This window comes from Cinclus cinclus, chromosome 16 (genome assembly GCF_963662255.1).
Source record: "Cinclus cinclus chromosome 16, bCinCin1.1, whole genome shotgun sequence".
Classification (NCBI taxonomy): Eukaryota; Metazoa; Chordata; class Aves; order Passeriformes; family Cinclidae; genus Cinclus; species Cinclus cinclus.
In genome coordinates, this window is record NC_085061.1 from 11,508,482 (window position 1) to 11,523,902 (window position 15,421).

At 56.3% G+C, this 15,421-nt stretch overlaps 2 protein-coding genes across 5 annotated transcripts; one reads left to right on the plus strand and one right to left on the minus strand.

The window, feature by feature from the left end:
* Positions 1-1,079: 1,079 nt before the first annotated feature.
* Positions 1,080-10,139, minus strand: SPSB3 (splA/ryanodine receptor domain and SOCS box containing 3). Of its 4 annotated transcripts, none has more exons than XM_062503288.1 (7): positions 10,074-10,139; positions 7,803-7,936; positions 6,105-6,285; positions 5,292-5,479; positions 3,415-3,517; positions 2,370-2,495; positions 1,080-2,139 (listed from the first exon to the last, which is right to left on the minus strand). In XM_062503288.1, the coding sequence occupies exons 2-7, from the start codon at positions 7,914-7,916 to the stop codon at positions 1,799-1,801; spliced, it is 1,053 nt and encodes a 350-aa protein (XP_062359272.1). In that variant the 5' UTR covers positions 7,917-7,936; positions 10,074-10,139; the 3' UTR covers positions 1,080-1,798. The 4 variants fall into 4 exon arrangements, with proteins under 4 accessions (XP_062359272.1, XP_062359269.1, XP_062359270.1 ...); XM_062503285.1 differs by having other exon boundaries at positions 10,109-10,127; XM_062503286.1 differs by lacking the exon at positions 10,074-10,139 and adding an exon at positions 9,746-10,067.
* Positions 10,140-10,474: 335 nt separating this feature from the next.
* NUBP2 (NUBP iron-sulfur cluster assembly factor 2, cytosolic) lies at positions 10,475-15,097 on the plus strand. The gene is made up of 7 exons (XM_062503289.1): positions 10,475-10,509; positions 11,852-11,970; positions 12,588-12,786; positions 13,012-13,166; positions 13,330-13,440; positions 13,743-13,812; positions 14,390-15,097. The coding sequence occupies exons 1-7, from the start codon at positions 10,491-10,493 to the stop codon at positions 14,530-14,532; spliced, it is 816 nt and encodes a 271-aa protein (XP_062359273.1). The 5' UTR covers positions 10,475-10,490; the 3' UTR covers positions 14,533-15,097.
* The last annotated feature ends 324 nt before the right edge of the window (positions 15,098-15,421 follow it).

A 15,421-nucleotide genomic window follows, 5' to 3' on the forward strand; every position in this document is an offset into this window, starting at 1 on the left:
GGATAGGGGTGGGTCAGGACTCCCCCAGTGCATGCTGAAGTTTGGGATTGTTCACTGGGGCTTTCCACAGTGACACAGAACCCCTGAACTTCCTCCCACAGCCCTGGAGCAACCAGGAGGGCTCCTCCAAACCACATTCCTCCCTGCCAGGGATTCCTCTGCCTCCAGCTGCTGCTGCTTGAGTCAGTCCCTGGGGAAGAGCAAACCAGCTTGTTCTGGCTGCAGCACCACTCCAAGAAGCAAGGACAGAGCCTGACCTGCTGCAGTAAGGTTTTCATTCAAAGCCTGGTCTCAGAGCAGCAAGAGCCATCTTTGCTTCAGGATTTGGGAATGAGCTCAGGCAGGAATAAGTGCACACGGTGCAAGAAACTTTACCTGAGCCTGTGGGAGTCTGTGATGGGAGCAGAGGAAAAGGCAGCAGCTGGAATGCATTGGGAGGAAACCCACAGAGAGAACTGGTTAAAAGCCATCCACACCTCAGCCCTGTTCCACTTTCCAATGCCCTTTGCAAGGCTGACAGCACCAGTTCAGCCTTGACTCCTCAACTGTCCAGCAGAGAAGAGCTCAAAGGCTGGGGAAAAGCCCCATGGGCTGACCACAGGCCCTGCAGGGACTGGCCTGAGTTGGCACCAGTCCTGTGGGAACACAGCCCATTCCCTGGCAGTGGCGTGAGGCCACTGCATGATGAGTCACTTGTCCAGATCCTAATCCAGCATTCCCCCTCAGCAAGACCGTGGAAGGGCTGCTCTGTTGCCAGGCTCTGGGGTGGGGGTTTGGGGTATTGGTCCCAGTGTGACCTGCCAGAGGACAGGCACTTTAAACCCTGCAGCCACCCTTCCAGGGCACAGCCACAGGCATCAGCCTGGCTTTGCTGAACATCTCCCTCACCACACTTCTGCTTCAGTGGGAAGCACAAGAGCCCTGCACAGGGCAGAGACAACAGCATCTCTGCTGCCTGCACCTCCTCCAGCTCTGACACAAATACTGCAGCCAAAACCTCCCCTCCACTTTGCTGCCCAGGCCGTTTTCCACAAGCACCTGCAGCCTCCTGCCTTCAAGGGCCCTCAAGAAGAACAACAGACAGCTTCTACTTTTATTATTACAGTTGAACACAGTCTTGGACAGAGGAGAAGCAGCAGGAGCCAACATGCAAAGCAATTAAAAGTCCCCAGGGGCTCGAGGAAGACCACCCACAGCTCAGCTCCTCTACCTGCTCCCAGCAGTGCCTCTGGGGCCCCTTTCCCTGCAGCTGCTGCTCCATCGTGCCCCCGAGCGGGACAAGGTCACGGCAGACACCAAACCTACACACGCAGAGAGGAGACGAGAGGACTGGCCTGGGATTGTGTCTCATGAGTCAGGTCCGTTACCTGACTGGAATCCAGTACACTCCAACCAGGAGGCTGCCTTAATCATCACAGAACATCCTGAGTTGGAAAGAAGCCATGATGATTATCAAGTCCAACTCCTGTCATCAAGTTACATTTCTTAAATGTTGTCTATGGCAACAGGGAGAAGAAAGATCCTTCAGGAAGAGATGCTTCCTTCAGGAAGAGGTGCTTCCATAGCAAGTCAGGAGATGAAGCTCAGATATTTCACCACAGATTTCTTGTGTCAGAACTGGCATCTCTTGGAGCCAGCAACTCTTCTAAATGCCTGTGATGGATGTCAAGGCCAAAGATTTCCACAGCACTGGAGAAATCTTTGCCAACATGTAGAACTGGATGTCCCCAGAAGGAAGAGGTGCATCAGGCTTAACTGACAACACAACAAACACCCACCCACGTGGTGTGCAGAGCCATTATGTCCTCCTGCACCTCTTCCTTTGGCAGGCCTCCGCATCCGAGCCGCACGAGCTGTCCGAGTCACTTCCCGAGGAGGAGGAAGGCTTTGATGTGCTATAGTTCATGCTCAACACCCAGCCCAGTTTGTTGTGCAGCACCTGCTTGAGTCCTGGGGGCAGGGGCAGCACCTCCAGCGTGTCCACGTAATGGGGCAGGAGCTGGCGCAGGCGGAAGCAGCACAGGTACTGCAGGGACGTGCGGCTGGCACAGGACCGGATCACCTTCATGCTGCTCTTGGCCGCCGTCGAGCACACCATGGGGTAAAACTTCTTGTTCTGCAGCTTTGTGGCTGCCACCCCTGCCAGGGCACAGCACCAGGAAGGACACGTTAGTTCAGACAGAGGGATCTCCCCCCCTCCCACCTACCCCAAACCCATTAAGTGTTGGGAAAAGCTTTCCAAAATCCCAATCTATTAAACAACAAATGTGACCTTCCTCCCACTCACTTCACACCTTGGTCTTCTGTTTTCCCAGTGTTTTCTACAGCAGCCAGACTCGAGCTCTTCCCACCCCATCCCTGGCTCTCACCTATGCACTTGCGATTCTTGAAGAATGTGAGTGTCCCGTGCCATGTGTCCAGATGCACCCCAATAATGGAGCCTTGGCCAAACCTCGAGGAGAAGTTTGTTTTGTCGCCCTTGTGATGCAGCAGTCCTGAAAACACACCCAAAAATGGCATTCTGTAGAAAACCTGCACTCTCACGCTGCTGGTACAGCCTCACTCAGTGCCAGAAACATCCCTGCATTTCTGACCCTGGCCCTCCCATCCCAGAGTGCCTGGTGGAAAGGGGAAAGTTGAGGTTTTACAACTCCAGAGCACAGGAGCAGCACTGAAACCCCAAAGTGGTGATGTGACAGTAATACCCTGGTGCCCTGGCAGAGTCCCACACCAGGTCGAAGGGCTCTGCAAAAAGTGAACCAGGAGAGATGCTCCAAGGGCTGCAAGCTGCTGGCAGCTGCTCTCGTGTCCTTAACAAAGGGATTCACAGATCTGGTGGCATCTCTTATGTAGCAATTATGTTGAGATGGACATGACTGGCACCAACACCAGTCTTCTATTAAAAATTTCTCATGCCTTCTTTCTGACAACTCTGACTCCTTCCCTCATGGGCAGATTCACACAGTACCAACTGCTTTTCTTACAGGCAGCTCCACACAGTTCTGACTCCTTCTCTCCTCTCTGCAAGTCTCCTTCTTTCTTCTGCACAACTAGCTAAACCCCATCCTGTCCTCTTCCTATCCACCTAACCCTGTCTGTCCCTCATACAGCATCTTCTTGTCTGTCCCTTGCACTACCCCATGTCCCTTCCTCCTCACAGCACAGCAAGCAGACTCCATCCCAAACTACAGCACACTCTGGGTCTCAAGCTCCAAGTGCAACTGTAACTTGTGGCCAGCTAACCCACTCTTTTACAACACCCATCCTCATTGGGCAGGCAAGGCTGTTTCTACTCTTGGGTCATCAGTACAGCTGTAATTCATTGGGAAAGACTGCCTCCTGCACTAAGCTTACAACCTATCTTCCCACACTTTTGTGCCACTGCTGCCCACACAGCCACCCTGTTCATGTTACCTGTGTAAGAGAGTCCCCAGCTGTCCTCATCCTTGCCCAGCAGGCTGCAGAAGGTGTGGCGGTACTTGTCCAGGTTCACATCCGATGTCCCAATCCCCACCATCTGGGAGGCAAAGCAGGGAGTAAGAACACAAACCCACTGTCTTTTCAAGCAACAGAACACAACCAAGATTCCACCTTCAGTTCTTCCATCCTCTTCTTGACTCAGCCCAAAACACTCAAGAGGGGTTGGTGAAGCCAAGTCAGTGGGTTCAGGGTGGAGCTGAAGGCTCCCAGCTCCAGTTTCCTTTCCTAAGTGAGGAGGCCCAGCTAAACTGCTGAAAAAGGCCACTGTCCTGTTCTCAGAGTCGTGGAATGGTTTGAGTTGGAAGGGATATGAAAGCCTATCCCATTCCACCCCTACCATGGGCAGGGACACCTTCCACTGTCCCAGGCTGCTCCAAGTCCTGTCCAGCCTGGCCTTGGATACTTCCAGGGATCCAGGGGCAGCCACAGCTTCTCTGGGTACCCTGTGCCAGGGCCTCCCCACCCTCCCAGGGAACAATTCCTTCCCATTATCTCATCTATCCCTGCCCTCTTGGAGGAAGCCATTCCCCCTTCTCCAGACCCTTGCCCCCAGTCCCTCTCCAGCTCTCCTGGAGCCCCTTCAGGCCCTGGAAGGGGCTCTGAGGTGTCCCTGGAGCCTTTTCTTCTCCAGGTGAACACTCCCTGCTCTCCCAGCCTGCCTCCAGAACAGAGGGGCTCCAGCCCTTGGAGCATCTCCAAGGACTCTCTGGACTCTCTCCAGCAGCTCCATGTCCTTTTGCTGTTGGCCCCAGAGCTGGGGCAGCTCTGCAGGTGGGGTCTCACCTGAGGGGCCAGAATCCCCCCCTCCCCTGCTGCCCACGCTGGGGCTCAGCCCAGGGCATGGAGGGATTCTGGGTGCTCAGGGCCAGGCCATGTGCAGTTCTCATCTTCCAACACTCCATGTCCTTCTCCCAGGGCTGCTCTCGTTCCAGTCTCTGCCCAGCCTGGATTGGTGCTTGGGATTGCCCTGACCCAGGTACAGCACTGACACTTGGGCCTTGTTCAACTTTTTTCCCATGGCCCCACCTCTCCAGCCTGTCCAGGTCTTTCTTGATGCCCCATCCCTCCCCTCCAGGGTGTCACCTCCCCACACAGCTGGGTGTCAGCTCCAGGCTGGCTGAGGGCACCCTGATCCCACTGTCCATGTCCCCAGCAGAGATGTGAAACAATACTGATCTCAGCACCAGTCCCTGAGCAATGTCACTTGTCACTGGTCTCTGTCAAGTCCCAATTCTTTGCATGTGACCATCCAGACAATTCCATATCCACCAAGTGGTCCCTCTGTCAAATCCATGTCTCTCCAGGTTAGGGACAAGGATGCCATGCAAGGCAGCAACAAATGCTTTGCACAGATTCAGGTAGATGAGATCAGTTCTTCCCTCCCCTACTAACACTGCATCCCCTTCATAGAAAGCCACTGAATCCCTTAGTGAAGCCTTGATGGATGTCATCAATCACATCCAATTTTTTTCCATGTGCCTTTGGAGTTTCCAAGAGGATCTGTTCCACGACTGCCAGCCCAGAGGTGAGACTGGCCAGCCCAGATCTTCCTTATTTCCTTGTCTAAAAATGAGGGTTATGTTTCCCCTTTTCCAGTCACTGAGAACTTCACCAGACTGCCACAGCTTCTCCAACATGATGCATATTGGACACCAATCCACCAGTTCCCTCAGATCCCAGGGATGCATCTCATCAGGTCCCCACGGACTTGTGCACTTCCAGACAGTCTCAGACCTCATCTGTCATGGTGGAACCTCATCCTGCCAGCCCCTGTCCAAAATCCTGGGCATTTCTGTATGCCCCACACGTACCATGTCAGTGCCATACACCGGGGAGGTCATTTTGATCTCCCAGAAGTGCTGCCCATCTGCCAGCTCCTTGTTGCCGCGGATGGCAGCTGTGCCACAGCTGTACTCCATGTGGAAGTTCACCTTGCGGTTGTCACACGTCAGCAGCGTGGCCGTTGACTTGTTCAGGTCATCCCACACCCAGTCAAAATCTGGTGAGGAAGCACAGAGCGGACAAGGATGGGCAAAAACCTTCAGGAAATGAGCCCCAAGCCAAAGCACAGGAAGATGTTTGTTCTGAAGTTTTGTTGGTGGGTTTGTTTATATTTCTCTTATTGTTTATGAGGCTAAACCTTAAGCTGCACACACCAGAGAACTGCTTGACGCCTGAACTACTCTGCAATCCCCCACCGGTGAAGGATTAGTGCTCCAAAGGTATCAGCATTCACCAGGCCAAATTTTGGCTAACACCAGGCAGAGCCTCCCTTCTCCCCACACTCCTCATGGGATCAAGGAGTGGCTCTGCCGTGCCACAGGCTCTCCCCCCCTAGCCCAAGCCCACCCCGTGCTCTGAGCCAGGCACCCTGCCAGCCCCTGCAAGGATCAGGAGGGCCCTAAGTACCAGCTCTGTTTCACCAGGGCCTAAGCCAGATTGGAAAGCAGGTCCCAGAGGTGAGAGCTGACGCTGTAACTGCATCAGCCCTGAGCCTGGAAACACGACAGCAGGCACGGGCTGGTAATCCTCCTATGGCCTCGGGACGTAAACAAAGGAATGCTGGGACAGGAACAGGACATTGCAGGGCTCCCCCTATCCCAAGCCCTAGGGGAGCCCCTTACACTCATCCTCCTCGCCGCAGCGGCAGTCTCGGATGCGGTGCAGGGCATGCAGGCTGGAGCAGTAGGGAGCTTCACTCTGGTTCTCACAGTTGCAGTAGGACTCTCCAGTCACAGGGATGGCACTCGGGATGGAGGGAGACAGGGAAGAAAACTCCGGTTCCGAATCTGAGTCACTGTGCTGCTGGGGAGAACAGGGAATGCTCACTGCTGGGCTGGCAGAGCTCTGAGGGATGTGCTGGCACATCTCCAGGCTCATGTCATGGCCTGGCCTGTCACACAGAGAGGCTGTGCCCATGGAATTACCCTGCTCTGGGACATGGATAGTGTCTGCTAGGCTGCAGGGACCTCTCAGCACTCTGTGGTACAGGTAGATTCTTTGTGCCTGCCGGAGATATGGAGGTGTCACAGTAGGGTGACAGCCCAAGTCTGGAACACACACATTTTAAAGGAAATTCTGTGCTAAAGCTTTGGCCCCCACCAGGCAGGTTCCAGCCATCAGCAGAGCCAAACACTGCTTTGGAGAGGCTGTGAAGAGGCTGGGAGGCATGAGGAGAAGGGAGAGGGGGCAGAACAAAGGCAGCCAGTTGAGCAGCATGGCTACAGCTCCTCAGGCCAGCGCCGCAGACAGGCCCACTGGGAACCCAGGGCAGGATTAAAGGGCTTTTGTTTACTTTCATGAACACAAAAACATGATTTACTGCTCCCCAGTGCCAAGAGACCAAAGTGATCCTGGACTGGACACTGTGAGAGTCACAGCCCAGTTTCACTCGTGTTATGACGTTGCCTAAGGGATTCTCTTACCACTGGTTGTAGAGTTATTCTAGGTTTACGTGCTGCTCAGGTGTATCTGCTTATTATTTACCCCCATGGTCAGGGGTATTTAATAACAAAAATCCTGTAAACTCATGTTCTTGCAGCTGTGTAAGACAGGGAATTCAAACTACTTGGGCTTACATATGTACTGCCCAAGCCTCCTTCTTTGGGCTGCAGACCCAAAAGCTTGGGTTCTGTCTCCCCCAACTTCTAACTTTCCCAAGTGCTGCTATCTAGAAATCCTGTCATTCCTATGACTGCAGGGACAGAAAACTGCTCATTTTCTGGGAGCACAGTGCCTGGGCTTGGACACTGTGCTCTGGTAGAGCCTCCTGGCTTCAGTGTAGCTTTGAGGCTCCTGGAGCAGCTCCTTGTGTCCCTAGCACTGCACAGGGAACTCAACTCACACACTCAAGAATTAGGGAAATAAGGAAGGATGGCAGAGGCGAATCAGTCACTCCTTGCACTGTTCTACTCTTGCTCTCCCTGCTGTGTTCCCATCTCCAGCACACCTGAATCAGGTTCAGAAGTGACGTTCACACTGCAGAACAGGAAATGTGAGGAAACTTCAGTCTGAAGACACTGCCCCACAGTCTCCACCACCATCTCCAAGCCCCTTACAGCCCAGGAGGGAGCACAGCCAGCCAGATTAGGGAACTGATCTACTTCAAACACTTACCTAGAGCTCCACTTCCAAAAAAAATACTTTCAAATATCATATGTACTTTATGTATGACAACCCATTCTATGCTTAAAAAAGCTTTTAGCTTAGTACCGATATTGACCATTACAAAATCCTTTCTGCTTTTGGTAAATCCTTTTCCCTGGTATCAGGGTAAGGAAAACATCCCTTGTGGTACCCAGAGCCCCCAGAGACCAGCCTACCTGCCCGTCAGAGTCGTAGCCCCAGCCCCGTGCACTGGCCCGGCCGTCGGCCTCGCGCCGCACCCCGCTCAGGACGAAGTGCCAGGCCCGGCTGCTCCGCGGGCGCCGTGCCATGCTGCCCCCAGACAGGTAGGCTGGGGAAAGAAACATGAGGTTACACTTCTGCCATGTCCCATGGCCACTCCCTGGGTCACCAAATCCCACCCCAGGGGGACCAGCTCAAGATCAGCCAACACAAACAAGTTCTATCCACACTAAGAGCCTCTGCAAACTTTCATCTCTTGCTCCACCCAGGGTCAACTTCTCCCTGAGTCAGGTGTTCAAGTGGCCCCTAGAAATGCTCCAGTATCCAGCTGCCCAGTGGTGGTGGCTGCAGCTGCCCCTCTGCAGGAAATGGATCCAGCAGCCACCTCTCACCTGGCCTGGGGAGCTTCAGGGCTGTCAGAATCACAGAGTCCTTTGGGTTGGAAGGACCTTCAAGCTCATCACATCCCACCCCCTTCCCCGCACAGGGACACCTTCCACTAGACCAGGCTGCTCCAAGACACAGCCTCCCTGGTGCCCAATGACCCTCCAGCAGCTGTCCTGGCCCCAGCCTCCCTGCAGCCCATCTGTCTCCAGGGAAGTGTGTCCACCTGCAACTGCCCTCTGATGGAAGACTGCTCTCAGTGCTTGGAGAGGAAAAGAAACCACTTCCCTGCTCACTGGAGGGAAAGCAGGCTTGTGACAGACCTGTCCCAGCTTGCCTCAAGGACAACAGACAGAAGGGAAGCAGCTCCCTGTCTCCCAGCCCAACAGGAGTGTTATTCAGAGACAGATTTCCTGAGGCTCCTTCCCTGTGAAGCCTGACGGACCTGAGCACACCAGCTCCCAGTTCCCACACAGGACCATTGCACTGGATGTGACAGGGAAACCTCAGCTTCCAGTCTCATCTGCCTTAAGTTTATCTTTGCTGGATTCAACTCCCCACCAAGAGGCACCCTCAGGGCTATAACCTTTGAACCCTCTCCTTCAGCTCAGCCCCAGGCCAGAGCCTGCTATAAAGCACCTGGCCTTGATCCTCCTGTGCCTCAGTCCCCAGTAGGACAGCAGCTCCTGGAAAAGGAGGACAGGCCAAGCCCCAGCCGGCTGTGCAGCTGCCCATGGATGCTTTGAAGGGCTCTGGAAATCCCACCTGTTGAAATCACAAGGGGTCACAGAGCCATGCTGGGAAAGTACCTAAAACCATAGCAGAAACCCCTTCTCCACCTTTGCTGAACACCCACAGCAGCACAGCAGTGCTGCTCTGCTCCCCCAGGCCCTTGCTAAGGCTGCGGTTCAGAGTCAGCACAGAGATCCCAGCAGACAATCCAGCACTGATGGAAGAGTCAGATCATGGAATCATTATGGCTAGAAAATATCTCTTGGATCAATGAGTCAAATCATTCTCCCAGCGCTGCCAAGGCCACTACTAACCCATGTCCCCAGGTGCCACAGCCACACGGCTTTTAAATCCCTCCAAGGATGGTGACTCCACCACTGTCCTGGACAGCTGTGCCAGTGCCTGACCACCCTTCCCATGAAGAAATTTTCCCAGTATCCAACCTAAACCTCTCCTGGCACAACTAGAGGCCATTTCCCTTTGTCCTGTCCTTTGTTCCCTGGGAGCAGAGCCCGATCCCCCTGGCTATCCCCTCCTGTCAGGGAGTTGTGCAGAGCCAGAAGGTTCTCCCTGAGCTTCCTTTTCTCCAGGCTGAGCCCCTTTCCCAGCTCCCTCAGCCTCTCCTGGGGCTCCAGCCCTTTCCCCAGCTCTGTTCCCTTCCCTTCCCACGCTCCAGCCCCTCAGTGTCCTTCTTGCCCAGAACTGCCCCGAGGATTGAAGTTGCCTCAGCAGTGCCAGCAGAGGGGATGCCCACTGTCCCGCTCCTGATGTCACGGCAGAGCTGCTACAAAAAGCCGCTTACCCCTGCGGGGCCCTGGGCTCGCTGAGGCCTTTCCGGGTGCCCGAGGCGATGCTGCGGCGTGACACACACAGCCCCAGCGCTTCCCCACGCACCGAGCGGCGCGGGGGGACCACGGCGGGAGGCCCGGCCCGGCTCTCTGGCCGCGAAGGCAGCAGCTCCACCGAGGGCGGGAACCAGAGCCCCGGCTGTCCCGGCAGCTGAGGCCAGCCGGACAGGACAAGGCCAGGCCACAGCGCTTAGGTAGCGCAACCCCGGCCCGCCCCGAGCCAGAGCCAAACCTCCACCTTCGGCTCCCACCTCCGGCCCGTCTCCCGAACCCCCAGCCCACCTGCCCGGCTCGGCCCGGCCCCGCGGCGCTCTGACCTATTTTCCCCTCCCGGGACATAAACAATCCTTCGCCGGTACCGCCCCCAGACGTTCATTGGCTGCCACCACGCCGTGCCCCTTCGCCATTGGCTGAGCGGTCTGTCACTCACATGCGGAGGGAGACTGAGGAGGTGGGGGTCTGAGAGAGCCCGGTACTATTGGCTGCCCTGTGTGCCAATCGCCAGAGAGCGGCGCCATTGGGCGGCCGATCGCGAAGGGGAAAGCACTAAGTCCATTGGCTAATGAGAGGGAGCTCGAGACATTGATTGGCTGTCATGGTCTAGGGGAATGGGTAAGAGCCGGCCTGCGATTGGACACATCCCCTGTCAGTCGGGGGCGCGGAGCCGTAGGCCGGAAGCAGGCGATACGGCGAGGCATCATGGAGGAGACAGCTGTGGGTGAGCGGTGGAGAGGCGGCGGCCTGGGGGAACCTTACCCACTTCTCGGGGGTCGTCCCAGCCGGAATGACCTGGCCTAGCGGAGGCGGGGGGGGGAGTCACGACCCAGTTCTGCGGAGTTCCGAGCTCCTCGGGCCGAGCGGGTGGCGCGGTGTTCGGCCTAACTCCCAGTGAGGAGAGCTCTGGGCCGTGCCGAGCTCCCATAGGCGGCGGGCACGGGTTATCGGGAGGTGACGGTGAGCCTTGCCGGAGGCCCGGGCCCGGCTCCGGCTCCCGCGACAGACAACGCTGAGTAATCGCGTCCGGCGCGGCGCTGCCGCTGTCACCGGACGGTCTCCCGGGAGCACCTCGCTGCGGGGCCCTGTCTCCCCCCTCCCTGGGCCCCGTCTCACCCCCTCCCCGTTGTGGGGCCCGTGGTCTTTACCGTCGGCGGAGGTGCTGATGAGCTCTGCCATGGTGCGTGCGGGCTCCATGCCACCGGTGCCACTGCGCTGCCGGGCCAGCCCCGCGCAGCGAATCCGTACCCGGTCGTGTCGGGGCGCCCGGAACGCGGCCCCGGGTGGGTGAGTGGCGTTTGTCCGCTGTGGCTGGAGCGCCCCGGCCGCCCCGCTGTCCCCTGTGCTTTCCCGGAACACTGGTCCCGATGCTCCCTGCTCTGGAGAGCTGAGCCCAAAGCAGAGCCAGGAGCGCTGACAGCACAGCAGGGAATGGAAGGAAGGCTGGAGAGGAGCGTGGGACTGGCAGGAAGCTGCTGTTGTGGCATGGAGGAAGGAAACGCCAAGGGCCTGAGCTCACCATCAGCCTCTGGCCATGCCCGGGATGAGCCTCACAAGCCCAGAACGTGTTTATTGCTCTGCTGCCCAATTGCTGCTGAGGTCATCGGGACAAGCCTTTGCTCCCCACATGTAATGTTTATTGCCATTGTTCTCATTGTCCCTTTTCTGATGACAAAAAGGTTTGTGGCACATCCACCTCTTCTTTCCCACTGCCTTACACTAAAGTCAGAACTCACCAGGGTTGCAGCTCTGCCCAAGCAGCAGCTCTGATCTCTGCTCCCTGGGACAGGGACAGGACCAGGGAATGGCTGGAGCTATACCAGGGGAGGGTTAGGTCAGGCATCAGAAAAGGTTCTTCCCCAGAGGGTGCTGGCACTGCCCAGGCTCCCCAGGGAATGGGCACGGCCCCAAGGCTGCCAGAACTCCAGGAGTGTTTGGACAGCGCTGCCAGGGATGCACAGGGTGGGATTGTTGGGGTGTCTGTGCAGGGACAGGGGCTGGACTGGATGATCCTTGGGGGTCCCTTCTCACTCAGGATGTTCCAGCATTCTGTGATAAACTTGCAGAGAGAACCAACCTGGCCGGGGTGCGGCACATCCTGCTCGTGCTGTCTGGGAAGGGTGGCGTTGGGAAGAGCACCCTGTCCACAGAGCTGGCCCTGGCGCTGCGCAACGCTGGCAAGAGGGTGAGTGAGGGCTTTGTGAGTGGGTTGCTGAGCTCTGGCTTTTCCCTTCCAGCCTTCAGCTAGACTAGATTTTGCCCACCCTTTTCATGTGGGTGTCCTTGGTTGGCAGCGTGCGGATTCTCTGAAAACACAATTAGTGATAGCGTGATCTAGTTCAGGTAACTGGATCAGGTACTGTGGTTCATTTCTCTTTTTTCGATTTTATTAAATCACGCAGTATTTATTGTTGAAATTGGCACTAGGACATAACTTTGCTGCTTTATGATATCACCCTCTCTCTCTCTGTGGAGTGAAGTGGGTGAGCTCAGGAACTCATGTGGCTAAAAAGGATATGTGTGGGCGGGAGGCAGACTGAATTCCCTGAGGATCTTTTTAAAGGCTCTGTGCAGCCAGTGCCACTTGGGTTCTGGCATAAAGCACTTGGAAACACCCAGGAGATGCTCCTTGAGGAGAAGGTCGTCAGGAGAGATATAAAATTTAAATCATTTGTGTTTCAAGTGTGGCTGCTGAGCAGCAGAGGCTGTTGTGGAAGTGCTGTGAGCAGCCCAAATTTGGGTGGTAGGAGGTTCCTGAACCCACCCTGCTGGGCATGTCTGAAGGGCTGTGCCTGTTCCCAGGTGGGGATCCTGGACGTGGACCTGTGTGGCCCCAGCATCCCCCGCATGCTGAGGGTGCAGGACAGTGCCGTGCACCAGTGTGACAGTGGCTGGGTCCCCGTCTTTGTGGGCCAGGACAAGGCCATCGCCCTCATGTCCATTGGCTTCCTGCTGGAGAGGCCAGACGACGCCGTGGTATGGAGGGGACCCAAGAAAAACGGTAACGGTGGGGTTTGCTGCTGGTGAAACCTCCTGGGAACCCTCCTGGAGAGGTTATTCCTTGGGGGAATGAAGCTGCTCTTCCACGAGGATGGGATGGAATCACACAAATGAGGAGAGTGCAGTACATGTTGTGCTGGTGGACAGCACTGTCCCACAGCTCCCAGTCCACCTGCTGCAACCCCTTGTGGTTTGGGTTTTTTATCTGCTCCTTTTATTTCCACAGCTTTGATCAAACAATTTGTCACCGATGTGGCCTGGGGGGACCTGGACTTCCTCATTGTGGACACACCACCAGGCACGTCTGATGAGCACATCTCCACTGTGGAGGCCTTGAGGCCCCACCAGCTGCTTGGAGCAGTCCTGGTCACCACACCTCAGGTAGGACATGGGGCTGGAATTCCTGGCAGACAGCAGGTTTGGAGGGGGGAATACGCACCCCAGGTTTGCACAGGGCTGTCTGTGGAGGCTTGTTCTCCACATCTGCTCTGGAGCCACAGGCAGTGTGGCCAGAGGGATCCCCAGTTGCTGCTGTTCCCCTCAGGCTGTGTCCGTGGGGGATGTGAGACGGGAGCTGACGTTCTGTAGGAAGGCAGGATTGCGGATCCTCGGCATCGTGGAGAACATGAGTGGCTTCGTGTGCCCCCACTGCTCTGTGAGCTCTCCTGACCTTATTGCCCAACCTTGGGGTGTTGTGGGTTCTTTCTTGTGGTAGTGGGGTGCTGAACCTTCAGTGGAGAATTGGGACATGCCATGAGAGTGATGCTGTGAGCCAGGGAGAGGAGACGCTGCCAGCTTTGGGCTCTGCTCTCCTGAGGAGCACTGGAAGAGGGTGGAGACACAGGGAATGCCTGGGGCTGGAGGGTGGAGGGGAGGTGGCTCTGCTCAGGGCCTGGCAGCTCCTGCCCTGTCACACAGGGCTCTGGCCTTCCTGACTCACTGCTCTTCCTCCTTCAGGAATGCACAAACATCTTCTCCAAAGGGGGCGGCGAGGAGCTGGCCAAGCATGCTGGGGTGCCCTTCCTGGGTGAGTGGCCTCTCAAGCAGAGCTCTGCCTGGGGCTGATTTCGTGGTGCTCTGGGAGGGCTGAGCACAGAGAAGGAAACTCACAGGGGCAGGTGGGCTGGACTGTGAGCTCCAGGCACCTGGGCAGTACTGAGGTTGGTGCTTTGCTTCTGTGCTATCCAGACTCCTTGTAGTGGGCCCCTGACCCTGCTGGGCCAGAGATGGTGATGACAGCAGCCTACTCTGACTGCTGACATCATGGTGACCGTGTGAACAGGCCTGGAGCTCCATGAGAACCATGTTGGAATGTCTGGAGCCTTCCTGAGAAATGGGGGCCGAGGACTGAACCCCGTCCCTGGACAGGGCTGGAATCAGGTGGCAGAGCCCCTGTCATGAAGCACCAGGGTGGGGTGGGGTCTTGGACCTAGAGGAAGTGGTTGCAGGTGAAAATTATCTCCTGGAGAGCTCAGGGAGGGCAGTGGTGGCTCTTCTCTACCACTTTCCCTGGAGCTGACTGTGACAGTGTGGATTTTTTATCTGGCTGCAGACCTTGGCTGTGCAAGGAGCGAGCTCTCACTGTCCCCTCCCCTGTCCCACAGGCTGTGTCCCCCTGGACCCCCAGCTCAGCCAGAGCTTGGAAGAAGGCAAAGACTTCATCCAAGAGTTTCCCAAGAGCTCTGCCTTCCCTGCCTTGACTCACATTGCCCAGCAGATCTTGGATACATCGCAGAGGAGCTCCTGAGGAGGGTGTGGAGCTGGACTGGTACAGACTGGCAGCCCCAGCAGCAGGGAGGGGATGCAGGAGCTGTTTAACTCAAACTGGCTCACTGGGGTGTGAGAGAGTGAGGGAAGTGGAGCACAGATTCCTGCTGCTGCTGGCAGTCCCAGAGGGGAGTAGCTGCATCCCCTCAGACTCAAAGAGACTCTGGAGCTGCAGTGTCGAGTGCAGCTCTTCCCTCAGTGTTCCCACATGGCTCTGATCCACCCAGATCATGGATCTGTGTGCTGCTGCCTTCTCCGGCTGCCCCTGCTTGATGAATCACACAGGAGTTGCTTCAGTGGCTGAGTCGTGCTGGGCGCTTCCATGTGGAGCCAGGCTAGGGCCTGTGCTTGGAATTCTCAGCTCACTGGTTCCTGATGGGCTGGTGAGGGTGCCACGTGGGGCAGGGTATGAGGAAACACTATCAGGGGCTGTGTGGGAGCTGCATCCCATCGTGCTGGACATGAACCCTCGGGCCTGCCAGGCTTGTGTGACTCAGGAATATTTTTCAAGGTTCCAGGCAGTAAATACTTTTCTTAAAATGCAAGTCTGTGACTTCTGTTTTTCCATGGCCTCAGGCGTCACTGTACTTCTGAGTCTTGGCCCTTCATGTGTATCAAGGTGCTTCCTGCTTTTCCCTGGTTTCCTTGCTGGAATTCAGCTAAATCTCTCCTATAACAGCATCAGAATCCAGCCTGTCCCTTGTCTTGCTGTGAGCCAGCCCTGGTAGTCTTTTATGGGATGCTTTGCCACAGCTGTTCTCAACCCCCCCCCCCCCCCCCCCCCCCCCCAGCCTGGGGCTCCTCTGTGTCCTCAAGTGGTTCCTGCTTCATTCACTTCCCAGTGTCCTGTTCCCTACACCTCTTCCCAT

Excerpts from the sequence above, each read along its gene's own strand:
- SPSB3 (XM_062503288.1), bottom strand. The coding sequence starts at position 7,916 with ATGGCACGGCGCCCGCGGAGCAGCCGGGCCTGGCACTTCGTCCTGAGC. Across the intron at positions 6,286-7,802 it reads GCTACGACTCTGACGGGCAG|CAGCACAGTGACTCAGATTC; the intron begins GTAGGCTGGTCT and ends TGTTCTCCCCAG. Across the intron at positions 5,480-6,104 it reads CTGCGGCGAGGAGGATGAGT|ATTTTGACTGGGTGTGGGAT; the intron begins GTAAGGGGCTCC and ends CTTCCTCACCAG.
- NUBP2 (XM_062503289.1), top strand. Across the intron at positions 13,167-13,329 it reads TCCTGGTCACCACACCTCAG|GCTGTGTCCGTGGGGGATGT; the intron begins GTAGGACATGGG and ends TGTTCCCCTCAG. Across the intron at positions 13,441-13,742 it reads TCGTGTGCCCCCACTGCTCT|GAATGCACAAACATCTTCTC; the intron begins GTGAGCTCTCCT and ends TTCCTCCTTCAG.